Source organism: Phalacrocorax carbo, chromosome 28, assembly GCF_963921805.1.
Source record: "Phalacrocorax carbo chromosome 28, bPhaCar2.1, whole genome shotgun sequence".
Taxonomy (NCBI): Eukaryota; Metazoa; Chordata; class Aves; order Suliformes; family Phalacrocoracidae; genus Phalacrocorax; species Phalacrocorax carbo.
This window is the reverse complement of record NC_087540.1, coordinates 381,213-398,299: the sequence shown is the minus strand read 5'-3', so window position 1 is coordinate 398,299 and position 17,087 is coordinate 381,213. Positions and strand designations below refer to the sequence as shown.

At 57.7% G+C, this 17,087-nt stretch overlaps 2 protein-coding genes across 4 annotated transcripts; both read left to right on the top strand.

The window, feature by feature from the left end:
• The first annotated feature begins 6 nt into the window (after window positions 1-6).
• Window positions 7-7,152, top strand: GOLPH3L (golgi phosphoprotein 3 like). 2 transcript variants are annotated; one of them, XM_064475036.1, is made up of 5 exons: window positions 7-121; window positions 680-908; window positions 4,944-5,075; window positions 5,262-5,376; window positions 5,875-7,152. In XM_064475036.1, the coding sequence occupies exons 2-5, from the start codon at window positions 726-728 to the stop codon at window positions 6,300-6,302; spliced, it is 858 nt and encodes a 285-aa protein (XP_064331106.1). In that variant the 5' UTR covers window positions 7-121; window positions 680-725; the 3' UTR covers window positions 6,303-7,152. The 2 variants fall into 2 exon arrangements, with proteins under 2 accessions (XP_064331106.1, XP_064331107.1); XM_064475037.1 differs by having other exon boundaries at window positions 45-121; window positions 714-908.
• A 711-nt stretch (window positions 7,153-7,863) lies between these two features.
• ENSA (endosulfine alpha) lies at window positions 7,864-15,343 on the top strand. 2 transcript variants are annotated; one of them, XM_064475039.1, is made up of 4 exons: window positions 7,880-8,030; window positions 8,161-8,226; window positions 11,223-11,348; window positions 13,200-15,343. In XM_064475039.1, exons 2-4 carry the CDS (start codon window positions 8,212-8,214, stop codon window positions 13,368-13,370), a joined length of 312 nt encoding a protein of 103 aa, XP_064331109.1. In that variant the 5' UTR covers window positions 7,880-8,030; window positions 8,161-8,211; the 3' UTR covers window positions 13,371-15,343. The 2 variants fall into 2 exon arrangements, with proteins under 2 accessions (XP_064331108.1, XP_064331109.1); XM_064475038.1 differs by lacking the exon at window positions 8,161-8,226 and having other exon boundaries at window positions 7,864-8,030.
• Window positions 15,344-17,087: the final 1,744 nt, after the last annotated feature.

Genomic DNA, 17,087 nt, shown 5'->3' with positions numbered 1-17,087 from the left:
CGCACCGGGCTGGGTCGGCGGAGCCCAGGGAGGCGCCGGGCAGCTCCCGGCTGCCCCCGGCCCCGAAGCCCCGTCGCGGGGAAAGGAGCGGGGGAGGTTTGGGGAGGACCCGCCGCGCAGGGTGAGACCGGGGGGAAACGCGAATCCGGGTTTTGTTTCTCAGCCCTGAAACTCCGTGCGGGGGGGGGGGGGGGGGGCCGCGCTCCCCCTTGTTCCACCTGCGGGATGTCGTGCGGGGGGCGGGGGGGGGGGGCGGGGGGGGGGCGGGCAGGCCGGCGGTGCGAACCCGCAGGCACAGCCCAACCTCCGTGAAAAGGTGGGAGGTGAGAAAGAGAACCGTGCAAGTGAAGGTGCTCTTTCTGCATCGCCCCGGGATGCCGCCGGGTGTCCCGCGTCCCGACTGCGTGCGGGACCCTGCCGGGAGGTCCCCTGGGTGAAGGGGCTTGGCTGCGGCTCAGATCTCCCACCCTCTCCCTGAAGGTGTAATTACGTCCTCAAACACGTCATTAGGTGACAGATGGCCGCTGCCTATCGGTGACTCTTGTACAGCCACCCTGGGAAGGGTGAGCTGAAAACTCCTGGGTAGAAAGGGCATGTGTCCCTTGTCCTTGTCTGTGTCTCCCTGGAGGCTGGGGTTTTGCTTTTGGGGCTTGGCACTGTCATAGTCTGTTGTGTTTAGAGACGGGGTAGACCTTGGCTCTGCATGTGCCCAGCTGGAGGGGGAGATGACAACGCTAACACACCGAGGACGGCGTGCTGAGGCGGGAAGGAACTCGGACAAGAAGCCTGACAGCGAGGAAGATGGGGCTGCGGACAGAAACCTGAATGATGATGATCCCGATGACTCCAAAGACATCCGCCTCACGCTCATGGAGGAGGTGCTGCTCCTGGGGCTGAAGGACAAGGAGGTAAGGCAGGTGTCTCCGGTGGCTGCGCGTGCAGCGCTGCCTCCACGTACCTGGAGGTGAGGCTCTCGGTGAGCAGCAGAAGGGATCGTACGAGTTCCTCTGAGTCGTCTTCAACAAAGCCAGCCTGCTCAGCTCAAACCACCTTCGTCTGTCGCTTAAACTGAGCTGTGGAGATTGCTTGCAGGTGCTGTCCCGCCAGCCCTGCCACGGCGACTGTAAGAAGTGGCTGGAGGTGAGGGTGCCTCAGGGTATTGTGCTAACTGACATCTGCGGAGCAAAGGGGGGTTTGTTCTTTGCCAGGGTCAAAGATGTGGGGTAAAAGGAGCCTCACCTTGTGCATCAGATGGTAAATGTCCTCTTTCCTAGCCCAAGTGCATTTCCTATCCAAAACCATCAGCTGAAACAGAGACACTGAGCACTGTTTCCACTTTGTTAAAAATTGATGTGAAAAACAGCGGGGGCAGGTTTTGGTAGAAGAGGGCGAGGTGGGAGAAGGCAGCGGGACCAGGAGTTGAAAGCAGGCGCAGGATGGGTCTGAACACAGCAATGGCAAAGGAGGCAGGAGCCACGTCTGTTTTCAGGCCGGTAATTTCCTTAGCTGGGCAGGAATGGCACCGTGCAGCTCCAGGCTTGGGGGAGTGGGGCTGGGTGGGAGTCTCTTCACTGGGCGCTCGTCTTGCCCAAATGTGTCCGTTCAGTGGGTTTCTGTGGCAGCAGGAGATGAACTTCCCAGCCAGTTATTTTCAGGGGGTTGTTCTCTGCTGGAAAGGGACCCTGGTCAAACTGAATTGGTTTGTGCTTATCAGCTGGTAGGAACTTGTTTCTCAAGTCTGCCTAGAACGAGCCGTGGGGAAAGGAGAAGACATCTTGCACTGAATTCTCCGAGCTGCTTGGCTCTTACCTGCTGTGTTGCGTGCCTTGCCTTCCTCAGTGCATGCATCATCTTGATATCTTTGGGGGAATCTGATGCTGCGATTCTTGTCAAGCGGTTGGGGAAATCAAGACCGGGGGAAGCTAATCAGTTGCCCAAGGTGCTTCTTGGGATGATAATGGCAGAGGAGAGCCTTAAACACAGGTTTTTCAGCTCCAGTAGCACTCTTCCTATGAGCCTGGCTCCCGCGCTGAGGAAAGGAGACACGTCAAAGCTGTGCTAGATGAGCCACCTTCTTTTCATCTGTTTCTCTGGGTTGAAATTAAGCCCCTGTGGGGTGCCTGAACTTTTTTTCTGGAGGGCCCTGCTGCTGCTGAGTTAGCCTGAGCTGAGGCATTGCTCTCACTAGACTCGCTCAGGCCATGGCTTCTTACGCGGACCACGCTCAGGGATCTGGCAAGGGGGGGAGCTGTGGGTTGGGTGAGTGACAGAGGCCTGTAGCCGTTCTGTTTAATGAAACCGGATAAGAACTAGGATTTGCTGAGCCCAAAAGGAAGTAACGGCAGAGCCGGGCTATAAAGAGAACATCATGCAAATCATTTTGGAGCAAATATTTGAGAGCAGCCTAGGAGCGTGCATGGTCTGCTTTCTTCCTGGGCTACCTTTAACTTTCTTGGCTTGAAATGCTGGGAATGGCCCTTCAGCCACCAGGAAGTTAGGAGAGCACAATAAATATAGAAAAAACTTGTCACCTTTCCTCCCTCCCTCCAATCCTGTCCTTCCACATTCCTCCATCTCAGAAGGAAGACCAGAGGCAGCAGTAGCCTGGCTGTGAGCTGGGCTCCCAGGCATTGGGTTTGTCCCAGCTCTGTTGTTCACTCATGGTTTGATGATGGGGGGAAAAAAAAGACAATTTTAGCCAAATCCAATGAGCTGACAGCATAATTTCATTATTTTAAGTATGAGTGTGTCTGTCTAGGAGAAACCGGTTGCACACTGGCCTGGCATTTGTAACCAGTCTGATTCCAGAAGCTGAAAGTAACACAGAACCTTTTGACTTGTTTGATTTCAGACCCCTTAAAATTTTCTAGGGTAACATGCTTTCCAGTCCAGCGAATTGAAACTTTCGGTCACCTCCACACTGTTTTCTGGAGAAGTTGTTCCTGAAGGGCACGTGCAAAGAACTTTGCGTCTCCTAGGGACATAAATCAGCAGGGCAGGGATGAAGGGTTGCTTTGTTGTTTCTCACAAGGAAGTGAAGAAAGCAAATAAAGATTTTAATTTCTTTTATGGTTCGCTGTGCTACAGAAGCTGAGCAACCCAGTGTCCAGAAGGACCGCATAAACAGACACACTGGGGACAAGAATTTACCCATACGGACTGCAAAAACTTCCGTATCAGAGGGCTGCATGTTCTCAGCCTTTTTTCCTTAGGAAAAGGGGCTTGTTAGGTTGCTTTGCTTTGTCTGCAGTCTCCTGGTAGCTTTTTAGACCTGCCCTTTCTCTCCTCCCCCACATTCCCTCCAGAGAAAAAGAGCAATGAAAAGGGACTTACGAACGAACAGCTGTAGCATTTCTGGTGTATCGGTGTCCCCCTGCAAATAAGCGCATTGTGACTCTGCATCCTACTTGGCTTGCCCTTCCCTTGGGCCCATCCTAAGGTTCCCAGTTCCCAGCCCCACTGCCCGCCTGGACAAGCCTCTCCCTGCAGCCCTGCCTGCTGTCTGCCTGCCCCGCTCGCCCTGCCATCCAAGGACTGCCGCCCTGCGTCTGTGCCATGATGCAGCAGTCATCAGGCCAGAACAACCGGGCTTTGTTCTGATCAGGCGATAAAAGACGAGAAGGGAACGGAGAGGTCACCTAGGCTGTCCTGTTGCTTCAAACCAGGGTCAGTTCCCTCCTGAGAAGCATCAGCTGAATATTCTTAAACCTCACTGGACAGAGACTTCCCTTCCCTTCCTCCATGGGTGAACCGTTCTGGGCTTTCTTGTCCAGACAGTTATTTCTTTCTGGTGCCAGCTCCAACCCCTCTGGCTACAATCTTAGCCCACCGCTCTGTCCCATGCACAGTGGAACTGGCCATTCCCTTCCTTGTCGGTGCTGCCTTTTGTGTGTCTGACCCCCCCCTTATCCTGTTCTCCCTCTGTCTTCTCTTTCCTGGACAAAAACCCCCGATTCAATTGCTGGTTCCTTGTGGGCTGTATTTTCCAGACGTCTGCACCTTCTTGTTGCTTTGCTAAATGCCTTGATTTTAGAGCTTGTGCTTCTTGGGGTGAGGACCCTGTCCCGTGGAGAGCTCAGAGAACAGGGCTTGGCGCCAGGAGTGCAACATGCCGAGACTGAGCAGATGCAGTCAGCTGCAGCCCCAGCGCTGCCCCGCTGCTGGGACCTGAACTGCTGCACACCAGGTCCAAGGTACCCTCTCTTGGCAGGGAGGAGGGATGTGTTTTCCTGTCCTTCATCCCTGGCTGGAAATCTCTTCACTTGCAGAAGTCTGTGGAAAGATTTGAGCAAGGCGGGGGGAGATGAGGGTGGGGTGGGTGAGGGGCTGGGGAAGCTCTTGTGCCCTGTGGTGGGAGCTGGGGTTTGCTACAGCTTGCACCCCGTGGGACGGTGCTGTGGGTAGCGGGGAAACTTCTTCATGGGCCTGATGAGCAATTTCTTCGCACAGCTAATTACTCTCAGGGCATACCTGGAGCTGGCGGGGGCTCTCTTCAAAAAGAAGAGCAGATTTCACCTCCCGTTTCCCCTGGACATGTCTGAGGCAGGGCAGAGCAGAGCTCACGTCGCTGGTTGCAGCCCCACAGCAGCATCAATGTCCTCCTGTGGCCAGGGGCTTGCCAGGGGAAAGGGCCCTGTGTTTCTCATTCTTGCTTGGATTTTTTTTATGATACAGGGTTGGGCATAGCTGCCTGGCCAGTGCTGGGGTGTGTCAGGTGGTTGTGGGTGCAGCAGGAAGGGCATGGCCTGAATTGCTCAATTTACAGGGAGGATTTGGGCAGGGAGGGGGTTAGTTGGGGCTGCCGGACACTTTTCACCTGGTGGGGAAAGCCCCTTTCTCCCTTTGGCCTGGGAGGCAGAGCTGTTAATGGGAATTGGGAGAGTTGCCTGGGGAGGAGCTGAGCAGCTCTCTTTTCCCCTTTCTGTCCATCTTCTCTCTCCCAGGGCTATACCTCCTTCTGGAACGACTGCATCTCTTCAGGCCTGCGGGGCGGCATCCTCATCGAGCTAGCTCTGCGCGGCCGGATCCACCTGGAGCCGCTCTCCATCAGGAAGAAGAGGCTGCTGGAAAGGAAGGTGAAGGTGCCACAGGAGCCGGGCTGGGGGCCTGACAGGCTTCGGGGCTCTGTCCACCCCAGCCGAGCCCACTGGCAGCAAGCTTTGCTGAAGCAGTGATGCATGCGGGGCTGGCGCCATCCTTCAGGAAGGGAGCAGCATGTCCGTGTCCAGCCCTACACTTGTGTTTCCACTTTGTCCTTCCAGGTGCTCTTGAAGTCAGACACACCGACTGGTGATGTCTTGCTGGATGAGACCCTCCGACACATCAAGGCCGTGGAGTCTGCGGAAACAGTGCAGACCTGGATAGAGCTGCTCACTGGTAGGGCCAGTTAGAGATGCCATCTCCCCAGCTTCCTCAGGGCCCTTCTCTGCCTCCTGTCCCCTCTCCATGGCTTGGCCCTCCCCTCACTTCACTGGAGATGGGCAGAATACTGACAGCAGAACAGGGAAAGGCTGAATGTGGGGTCAGGGAATGGTTTCCAGGTCTTTTTGTTGGGAGCTTGGTGGAAGACTTGGACATTTTTCCCCATTGCCTCTTTTTTTATGATGAGTCTTCACTGAGTCTGGGGTCCAAGATCCCGGGTAGAAGGGGCTTTCCAAAGGGATTTGTTCCAGGCTGCTGTGCCCTGTGGCTGCAGGGAGTTTTGCCAGCTCGGACTGATGGGAGAAGCAAATCAGAGTCAGGCCAAGGGGAGGAAGCAGGTTCCTGTGGTAGGGACTGGTGTCGTGCAAGCTGGGCTGGAAGCAACCTGGGTGCTGGGGTTGGGTGGCAAAGCTGTTGCTGCCCCGGCATTGAGTGGGGTCTCCTGTCCTGCAGGAGAGACCTGGAACCCCTTCAAGCTGCAGTACCAGCTGAGGAACGTGCGCGAGCGCATTGCCAAGGCGCTGGTGGAGAAGGGCATTCTCACCACAGAGAAGCAGAATTTCCTGCTCTTCGACATGACCACCCACCCTGTCAGCAACGCCACCGAGAAGCAGCGCTTGGTGAAGAAGCTCCAGGAGAGCATGCTGGAGCGGTGGGTGAATGACCCCCGCCGCATGGACCGCAGGACTCTGGCTCTCCTGGTGCTGGCCCACTCCTCAGATGTGCTGGAGAACGTTTTTGCCAGCCTGGCAGATGACAAGTACGATGTGGCAATGAACAGGACCAAGGACCTCCTCGATATGGACCCCGAGGTGGAAGCAGCCAAAGCCAGGGGTGCAGAAATGATCTGGGCTGTCCTGGCAGCCTTCAATAAGTCCTAAAAATCCCCCAGACTTGCTAAACCAGATGGGGAAGCCTCACCCCACCTTGATGTGAGGCCAGGGGTATTTGGGCGTGGAGTTCCTGCAGTAGTGGGTAGGCTCAGCGTGGGGAGACTGGGGGCGGGTTTCGCTCTCCCCCCCTGGGCAGGGGTGGGAGGGTGAGAGCCCACCTATGTGGGCAGGTCGCACGCTCCTCCATAGGCCAGTGCCTCCAGGGAGAGGTGGCAGTGGCTTGTCGCTCCCCTTCCAGTGCTCCTTGCCAGTGGGCTTCCTCCTTGGACCAGTGCAGAGCTGGGAGGTGGCAGAGCCCAGCCCTGCCTCTGCGTGCAGGAGCTGAGCTGCGTGGATGGGCCAAACCCTGGCAGAAACAGGTCAAATCCCAGCAGAAGTGGGACTGTGGCGCAGCCTGTGCTCCCCGTGTGCTCCTGGTGAGATGGCTTGTCTGGCCACCTCCATGGCTCCCTCTCCCACACCCAGGTCTTGCCTTTGCGCTGCCTGGGCAGCGCAGCTCCCCGTGCAGGGCACGCCAGCATCCTCCTGGGGCAGGTACGGGCAGGGGAGCGGGCAGGGGAGCAGGCAGGGGGCTGGTCCGGGGGTGTCTGGCGGTTGGGGCCACCCCACATGCCAGCTGGCATGCGTAGCCATTGAGGAGCAGCTCTGCAAAGACTGTGGAGCCCTGTCCCAGGCTGTTCCCATTGCACACCTGCTCTTTCTAAGTAAGAGGAAAAGATAAACGGTGATTTTGGTTCTTTTTTTTTTTTTTACACACATACCCCCACCCCGCCCACCCCCCTTCCTCCACCACTTTAATGTCCTGTGGTTCATTTTAATGCATTTCCCTGCAGCCCTAGGGAGTGGTGGGTATTTAAATCTGTCATCCACAGCTGCAGTGGGTCCAGCTGTGCTTTCTAACAACAAGGTTTGCATTTGAAGGGGCGCGGCAGCGTCCTCCGCCTCCCCAGAGTGTCGGTGCTGCTTGTAGCGCGGACCTGCTGGGTCTCGGCCGCCGCTCCCTGCCTGCATCGGGTGCTGTGCCTGTGCGCGGCGGGGCCCAGAGCCATCCCGTCCCCCCACCGTGTGGCGCAGGCCCGGGGTGTGCCTCGGGCTGCCGGTGGCAACAGCCAGGTGGCACCACCCGGCGTCCCTTTGCCTCCCCACGGGCCCGTCCCCTCCGGGCCTTCCGTCTGCCTCCAGTCCCCGAGGGCTCTCCCGTTCCCTTTGCAGGTGGCCGCTGCCAGGGCGTCCCCAAGAGCCGCGGGGGGTGGCGGCCGCCTCCCAACAGAGGCGCCTCTCCCCGCCGTGCCTCGGTGGAGGCTGGTGCTGCGGGCGCCGGACCCTCGGGAGCGCCGGGAGCGGCCGCGGGGGCCCCGCGGTAGGAGAGAGGCGGAGGGCCGGGCCCCCCGCCCCGCCCAAGCGGTGCTGCCTCACTTCCCACTGGCCGCTCCTGCCGGGGCGGTCCCGCCCCGCGCTCTCCCCACCCCCTCCGCGGGCGTTGGTTGGTCGGGTATGATGTCACCGCGGCCGCCTCCCTATGCCCATTGGGCACCGCGCCTGTCCGTCACGCAGCTGAGGCGTTAGGGGGCGGTGGCGGCCATTTTGGAGCAGAGCGCGGGGCCGGTCGGAGCGCAGGGAACGCGGGGCGCGGAGGGAGCGCGGAGGCACCCCCTCGCCATGGCAGCCCCGCTCGGTACCGGCGTCCTCGCGGAGGACACTGGACAGGAGAAACAGGTGGGGAACCCTGGGGTGGGCCCGGCCCCGTTCCCATTGGGTCGGCCGTACGTCGCTCTTCACAGCCCTATGTGCGGATTGGTTGTTTTTGTTGTCCTTCTGATGAATGCTGGTGTATCATTGGCTGTAGGTCTGGTGACGGTTGGACTTCCGGCGGGGCTGGTGGGCGAGCTCGGTCTCGATGGCGGCGTGGGGGGTGCGTGGGGGCTTGTGGGGTTCTGGGGTTGTGGCCATTGGGAGGAGCGGGCTCTGGGATGGAGGGGGGCTTGTGGGTACCAGGGAGCATTGGGTGGGGGTCCTGGGAAGCGCTGGGGCGGAAGGGGGAGCTGTCGGGTGTGGGGATGCGGCCCACGGGGGCGTCCGGGTGGGGGAGCGGGATGCGCCCGGTGGCCGAGGGGCCCGGCCCGGCTGCGCGGTTCGGGGGGACCCGACTGCCCCGTCCGCCGCTGGGTGAGGCCCTTTTGGGGCAGGGGCATGCGGGGTGCCGCAGCCCTCCAGAAAAGCGGCGTGGATTCAGCCCCCCCGGGTCTCCCCTTTAGACTACCGCGGGGGCTGAGCGGATGAGCGACGAGCCCTGGCTGTGGCTTCTTGGCTGCCCCGGTGGGGCAGAGCTGCCTGCAGGCACGGGGGAGCCAAGCTGGCATCAAACAGCGGGGCTGGGCGATGGTTCCAGGCAGCGCGAGCGGCTTCTGCGTCCCCCGGCGCAAGCCTGAGCCCCCACGGGGCAGTCGGGCCCATTCCCGGGCACAGGCAGAGTTGCTGCTGCCCCCGCAGCTGGCCACCTTCACCTGTCCTCCTGTGGCCAGCTGGGCCTCGCTCAGATGTCGCAGCAGAAGCTTTTTCCCCTCCCCTGGTGTTAATTTATCTCCGGGGGTGGGCGTAGGAGGGAGGCAGATGTGCTGCCTTTTTGGCACCTGGAGAAGGTGGTGGGCGCTCTCCCGTGGTGGGACGTGCTGAGAGGGGCTGCCGTGGGCGGCCCCTGGATCTGCTGGCAGGTGTTAAGGATGCTGGTGCGGCATTGGCTCTGCCGGGTGCTGCAGAAGAGGTGGTGCCCACGAGGTGGGCGAGCAGCAGGGTGCAGTGGTGCACCCCAGACAGCGAGCGGGGTGAGAGGAGCCAGTCATGTTAGCAGCCAGGCAGGGAGGAAGGAGACTTGGAGATGAACAACTGAGAAGTTCAGGGTGAGATGATGGAAGGGCCACAGCAGGCAAAGCTCTGGCTCCTGCTGCCAAAACCTCCCGTGACCCATCTGATATTTGGGCTCGCGGGGTGCCTGGCTCTGTTGCAGGGCTGAGTGGTGTGCACTGGCCGTGGCTCTTATTCCTGGAGCTGTCATGGAGATGCGTAAGAAGAGCCAGGCTCCTTCAGGCCGTGTGTGGGCGAAGCCCTGCAGCACGCAAGAGCTGAAGATCGTGACAAGACTCTCGGCACCTTCCCCCGCCTTTGCTCCCCCCTTCAATCCCCTGGGGACCCCCATGCATGGGGGCGTGTGGAGCCTGCATGGTTGGTGCTCGGAGTGGGATGCGCTGAGCCTGCGCATCATGCCGCTGCTCCCAGCTCCAGTTGTCCCAGTTGTGACTGTCAGGAACTGCCATTAACTGAGGTTTGCTTTGTCTTTTTGAGATGCAGCCGAGGAGCTGTTTCATGGCAGCCTTTGCACATGTGCTGTTGCAGCCTCTGTGGGGAGCTGGCCCCCAGTGCCGCAGCCATGCGCTCGCCTGGGTCAGCACTCGTGGAAGATCACACTGGAAACCTCTTGCAGTGCCGGCAATGGTTTCCAACCTGGGGGCTTGTGGGCTCCAGCTCCACACTTGGCCACCTGGGAAGGGAAGTCCCAGCAGCTGAACGCTCAGGAGCACGTCCCCTTAACGCCACCAGGCTGAGCTTCAGTGCCTTGTCCTTGGGGAGCCCAGGACTCCCATCCCACATGACTCCCACCTGCATCCTGCCAGCTTGCTGGTCTGGTCGACACTGAGGGCTTTCCTGTTTCACAGATGGGGTGGAGGCTCACGGTGGCAGCATTCTGCCATGCTTATTGTGTGGAGCATGCCATCTCTGGTGGTCTGGGAGTGGTTCAGGACTGGGGAGAAGATGCACGTGGCATCCATCGGTGCGTCCGGGCTGGCAGGAATAGAGCTGCCGCTGTCAAGTCTGCTAACATTGTCCGTGCTGGAAAGGGAACACTGATGCAAAACACACCTTGCCAACATCCCGTGAAACAGCGTCTTGCACTTGCACAGTGACTTGGCCCCAGGTGGCTGCTGGTGGAGGTGGCTAGTGATGACGTGCTCCCCTTGGAGCTGGGAAGGAGGCCAGCCAGAGCTCGGCCTTGCTGTGGGTGAGGTTTTCCAGGCCCTGCTGGGACTCTGACTCCTTCCCACCACAGAGTGAAGCTCCTGCCCCCAGACCTGCAGCCCTTCCCCGGAGAGGGTAATGCACATCCCTGAAGAGAGAGGCTGGTGGTTGGGGAGTAGATCCCAAGCCCTGCACTGGGAGCTCCCCTTTGGGCATCGTTGCTTAGCTGGTGCTTCTTCAAAACCTGGTCTGGGGAGGTGTCTCAAAGGCTGTGCAGAGGGGCCAGGCGACCCCAGGGGTCCCGGGCTTTGAGCAGGCTGGGCGGCTTCCCAGAACATCCTGAAACTCCTGTGATAGTGAAACAGGTGCTAAAATGCTGCTTTGCTGCCTGTGTCAGTTGTCATTCCCGATAAATTGGGTTTGGAGCAGAAGGGTTTCTTCTGTCTTGGCTCTACTGCAAGGCTGAACCTTCCCAGCGCAGCAGTGCACTGCCGCAGCCTGCCTCACTGGGCAGCTCTGGACTAACTTTTGTTGATGCTGGTCTGACCTGTTGCTGGTCAGGGGAAGATGCTTGTCCAGCAGTGGTGTGCAGTGATGTTTTAAGCCTAGTTTGCAAAGCCAAATATCAGCACAAGTGCCTGCAGGGGCTTTCTGCTGGGAAGGAGGCAGGGAGAGGGTCTCAGCCTGTTTCCACATGTACTGGAGGTAGAAGCTGTTTCTGGCTGGGAAGGTGTTTATAAGTATTCTGAGTGCATCTGGGTTTTCCATGGGACCACACCTTGCTTGGCAAGCCAGGTGCCGGGGTTTGGACATGCTGCTGAATATTGTGTTATGGCATTGCAGGTGTGTGTTTTTCTGTGGGGCTGAAGGGTTTTCCATCCCCTCTTTGTTATTCAGGACATGCAAGAGAAGGAAACAGACAACCCTGAGAGAGCGGAAGAGGCGAAACTGAAGGCCAAATACCCCAACCTAGGCCAGAAGCCCGGTGGCTCCGACTTCCTTATGAAGAGACTGCAGAAAGGGGTATTTATTTCTCAGCCCTGGCTTGTCCATGCCCTCTCTTTCCTCAGTGGCGCAGGCAGCCAAGCTCCAACCAGGCCAGGGGAATCACACCAAAATTCCCCAGGTCAAAAAGTCTGTTGAACCCATTGGCCAGGCTCCTTTTAGTGCCTGTGCCGCACGTGGTACCCAGTGGGCACAAGCCTGAAGCAGTGAGGGCTGCTGTGGTCAAGCAGGAAGGGCTTGTGCCTGCTCAGAACCCAAAACCTGCTGCCTCTTGGGATGGTTTTGCTCTGTGTATTTCCCCTAGCAGTTGATCCCACCCTGCCATCCACACCCTGGCCCGAAACCTGGAGTCTAGAGGTGAAACAAGTGCATAAATACCCCCCTGCCTGTTGTTGTACTCCGTGGGTTCAGTGGGCCACTGGGATGCTGCAGGCCTGAGTTTTTCTCTCTGGTCTGCACTTTGCCTGGGTTCTGGGCTGGTGCAAAGGGCACTGAGAACGCCAGCGAGTCAGCTGGCTGCATCTCCATTGCTGGCACCAGCGTAAAAAGCCAACCCTCTGACTGTGCTCCCTGGAAGTGTAACTAAATCCTTCTCTGAGAGCCATCTGCAGCCTGCTTGGGTTGTCACTGCTGGCTCTCCTCCTTGTGGAGGCTGGTGCAGAAAACATAAATCCCTCCTGAGCTGCTGGCAGTCAGTGGCCATGTGCTTTCCCCAGCTCTAAGCTCACGGTGTCTCTATCGCACTGCACACGGTTTGGCTCTGTCCTGCCGCTTCCCTTTCAGCTTGTATTGACAGCTGTCCCCTCTGAGCAGCCGCTGTGCACACTCGCTCTCGCTGTTGACATGATCACCAGGACTGTTTTAGGTACCAGCTCCTAAAGCAAACTCAGAAAGTAGGGCTTGGTGCTGAAGTTGGGAAGGGCTTTTGGTCGGGACTGGGCTCACTGGGGCCTGATGGCACAATGGGGCACAACTGGGCTCTTCAGAGCCCCTTGTGCCCAGCAAAGCCCTGTCTGTAGCGCCAGCCCAAGCTCTGCTTTGGTGTTCAGCCTTCCCTGTGCTGCGGCGGGGGGTGAAGCAGCACTGTGAAGGAATGCAGAGTCCCATGGTGACGTGTGTGATAAGGGAACGAAATGCCCTTTGAGCCCTGGGTTGGTGGTGTTGTGCAGCAGGGAGGTGTCCCCCAGCCACGTCTTCGCGGGCATTTCCCTGCGTCATTTCAGCTTTTGGGAGCCTGGACAGTCTGGCGAAGGCCTTGGTGCCAGCCAGGCTCTGCTCCCTGCGGAGCGAATCCTGCCTTTGTCACGCTGGCTCATCTGGTCGCCAAACCAGGACAAACTGTATCAGCAAAGTTCCCTGGTTTTGCCACTGTAGCTGAACCTCCACCTAGAGGCATCTGCTGATGCGGCTGTGCCTGCGTTCGGCTATCTGGTGGTCACTGGACTGGGATTGAAGCCCTGTCATGCTGAGTGCGGTGCAAGGACAGAGTAGGACAAACCTGGTATTTCCCCAGAAAGCACCGTGCCAAGCAGTGAAAGTTCACAGGCTACAAACACCCAAAGGTGGGTCAAAGGGAAGAAATGCCACCCAGTGTCTCAGGTCAGACAGGCAGCTGCTGTGGGGCAAGGCTGCTTCCAGCTGGGGCAGGTCTGAGTCACTCTGGGGTTTGTGGGTGGGTGTTAAAGGCCTTTTAAATCGGGTCAGGCTCCCTTGCTTGGATTTTCCCCTTGTGTGACGTTTTGGTGACCTGGTTTTGAGCAATCTCAGCAGCTCCTTAAAGGGTCATATTTGTGGCCAGGTGTCTGTATCTCTGCTGTGTCCCCAGACTCCTCCAAATCATAGTAACCCAAACTCCTCTCCCTCTTCCAGCAAAAATACTTTGATTCTGGAGACTACAACATGGCCAAGGCAAAGATGAAGAACAAGCAGTTGCCAAGCGTGGGGCCAGACAAGAACCTGGTGACAGGAGACCACATCCCCACCCCACAGGACCTCCCGCAGAGAAAATCCTCACTTGTAACCAGCAAGCTGGCAGGGTAGCCTGCACTCACAGGCTGGGTTTTTTTACTATTTTCTTTTTTTCTTTTGGCTAAATGGATTGAACTTCACTGTACCATAGGAACGGGAGCACCAGAATCCACCTAGTTATTTGAGTATTTACAGCAAACACACCCAAACCGAGAAGGTGAGCGAGAGGTGCCAGTAGCCTGGGACGCACAGGCAGATTTGATTGGGCCGTTCCTTTTAGTGAGTTGGTTTGCTGCCTTAATTTTCATGCTTGCAGAGCTACTGAAGTGCTGTCTCCTCACTAGGAGAGTCAAGCAGCCCCAGGAGAAGCAGGAAAGTGCTCAGAAGAGTCCCTTGCTGTTTGCTTGGCACCGGGTAGGAGAGGAGAGCTCAGAGCTGTGGCATGTGAATGCTTTTCAGGTGTCAGGTATCTGCAGAGGAAGAACCGGATGAGCAAAAGGTGTGATACATGATCTGGAAGTTTAGTTAGGTGTGTGCATTAGAGTTTCTAAGTCAAGAAATTAGCTGATATGCAAAAAAATTACGTGGCTGTGTTGCTGGATTGAGCTGCCTGGGGTCTGTCACCTGCTTGCACAAAGCAGCTGAGCTCACAGGAGGGGACATGTCTGATGGCTGCAGGAGAGGGGCCACAGTGTTTGAAACAGTCCTCGTGGCTTTGAGCTGCAATGAGACGTTTGCTGTTTTGGGGGTAGAGCCCCACCACAGCGCATCTGAGCACGGCTGTGACGGAGGGGTGCGGTGGGAGGTTCGCAGCTGTCCCAGAGGGTTTGGGGACAGTTTCTCTCTGGCCAGTGAGGCTGCCTTGGCAGTGGTGAGAAGTGGCTCCTCCTCCAGCTGCTGGGTGGAGAGCAAAAGGTGGTGAGCTGAATCCCACCAGCAGCAGGGCAATTGGGACACAGGAGAGTGTGGCCAAACAGGCTGGTCGTGTACAGCCCCTGCCTGATGCCCAGGCTTTGGTGCTTGCAAAGTGGGGGCCAGCAGCAGCTGGTGAGGCAGATGTGAGCTCTTGGGAGCTGATCTTTGGAGGGAGAGAAGCAGGACTGGGAATAATTGCCCTAGAAGGGAAAAAAAGCACTGGAGATGGAGAAAGTAGTGATTAGGAAGAGAGGAGCATAGAGGCAAACCTGTGTTGATAGTGTCAGGCACCCCAAGCTTGGATTTAATTATTTTTTCTCCCTTTTTTCTTGCCTTTTCTTTGTTCCAGGCCTGAAAAAAAGAACCAAACAAAAAAAAAAGGGGGGTGTGGGGAAGGGTTGGTGTGATAGCTGCAACCTGCAGAATGGTGTGTGTACTCCGTGCATATAATGTCCCCTTCTCATGCAGCAGAGATGAAAGTGGCCTCCCATACTGTGCAGCGGAAGGTCTCAGCGTACCCGTGCCAGGGCAGCACTAAACCTGCCTGGTTTGAAGGCATGTGGTCAAAAAGAAGTCAAGTGGGCTCTTTTTTTTTTTTTTTTTTTCCTGTTAAATGAGGGATTTCCATCAGGTCAGGAGAAACCAAGGCAGGGCATGGCTTTATGTGCATTCTTAGCTGGCTGACTCAGGCTTTTCTGAGAACCTGTTTCACTCATCGTGCTTTCCCGCTGCTGGCTGGAGCGAGGAACACGGTGTTGCTTGCTGGGAGGGTGTTTGCCAAGGGTGTGCTTGAATGCGTGCGTCTGCCTTCAGGTAGTTTGGAGTAAGCCAGTCCAGCTCCACTCATCGTGGCACTCTGAGCAAAGGGCTCCATTGCCAGCCCTGTGGCCACAGAGGACAGTTTTCTCTTTGTGGAGCAGGCAAGGAAGTGTAGCCGGATTGGGGGCTGCCCACTTGTAACCAAGGGTCCATGCTTCGGACCTTCTTCACCTTTCCAGACCCTGTGTGGCCTGGCCAGGGCTGCGCTGGCAGTGGCTGTGCAACCTCCTTGGATGTTCTGCTGTCCCAGCCATGTTGTAAATAGATATGAATCATATATATAAAAATATATCTAATTTTTTACATGTTCATCTCTCCTCTCTTCTAGAGTGCTCTGCTTGGTTTTAAGAGGGGGGAAAAAAAAAAAAAAACCAACACAAAAACCGAAAGGGGAAATATATTGAAGAATGCAAAGGGTGTTGCAGCTTGGGGGCTGTCCCTGTGCTGAAGGGGAGGCAGAGGGAGGGGACGGCTTGAACCACATCTTTCCCTGGTTTTCCGGAAATGCCAGACATGCTTGCGCAGGAGGGGGAAGCGACTGTGACAACACAGGATGAGAACCAGAGAGCAATTCCATACAAGGCTAGGAGCCGTGGCGCAGGGTTATTTCCCTTCTGCCCCCCAGAGCTGGGCAGGCAGCAAGGGCACCTCAGGGATGGGCACTGGGTGGGAGAGGGCATGTGGAGAGACCCCGATGGGCCTCAGCGAAATGGCTCTAAGCCCCTGCCCTTTCTTTTTCCTCCTCCTCCAGGGCTTGTTTCAGCTAATGCTGTGCAACACCTCCCCTCCCCCCGGATATCTGAGCAGTGTGGTACCCTTCTCTGTGGGCTGTGCGGAAGCCACGGAGTGTGTGTGTGCGGGACTGTCCCCCAGCAATGGAGACATGGGGTGTACCCCATTGTTCATCCCCAGCTATAGGGTGTAGGGAGACCTGACCCCCAGCAATGGGGTTGTCAGGTTTGTGTGGGGCTGTTCCCCAGCAGTGGGGCTATGGGCTGTGCAGGGAGCCAGCCCCTGGCAGTGGGGCTGCGGGGTGTTCGTAGGGCCATCCCCTGGTGATGGGGCCTATGGGGTGTGTGTGCTGGGCTGTGGGTTCTCCATGGGGCTGTCCCCCAGCCATGTGGCCCTGGGGTATATGTAGGGCTCTGGGGTGTCTGCGGGGTGGGTATGGGGTGTGTGGGTGCCATCACCCAGCGATGGGGCCATGGGGTGTATCGATGTGTGTGGGCTGGGTGGCCGTGGGGTCCATTGTGCAGCCACAGGGGCCAGGGGCCACCTTGGCTCACAGCTGAGAGACTTGGAAGGGAGCACGGGGAAGGTGGTTTTTATCCTCCTGCCTTCAAAACAAATCCCTGCCCCCCACTTCCATGCCATGGGGCAGGGGCTCCTGGTGCCCTCCCCAGGTGTCAGGGCTGTCCCACAGTGTCATCCTCCCACACCGCCCCGCTGTGGCTCCCTCTGTCCCCACTGGCAGCCGTCCTGGAGGCTTTAACTGGGATTTTCAAGCCTTGACGTCACACCCTTCCTTTCTAGAGTTCTAACAGCCCGGCTGATGGCGTCACCAGGGTGGGCCACTGTTCAGATAAACCCACTGACCCTCGCTGGGGCTGCCTGAAGCTTCTGCACTGTGTCTTCCACCCCCGGTTGGCAATTTCACAGCCCCTAAAGCCCATCCCACAGCCGGAGCCCGGGCTGGGTGTTTGCACAGGGACGTACTGTTCCAGCCTGGTGCCAAGTATGTGCTGGTGTTTGTTTGTGCTTTAAAGCTTAGAACTGCCTGGGAAATATCTGCTGGGCGCTGCCCCAGCTGCCAGAGCGAGCTGAACTCACCTCTGTTATCGCTCCCAATGCCAAGAATTTGCTTCCTGACAAGGACATGTTCCTTGGGGCCATGGGAAGGATTTTGAGGGGACTGGGTTTCATCTTGCTGGACCCCAGTGCAACCTGGTTGCACTCCTGCCCTGGTCTGTGGGGGTGGCAGCTGGGAAAGGAGCTGCTGAAGGGGCACCCGGGGTGGATACACATCCCCGTTTCTTGTAAGATCTGGGGCAAGAG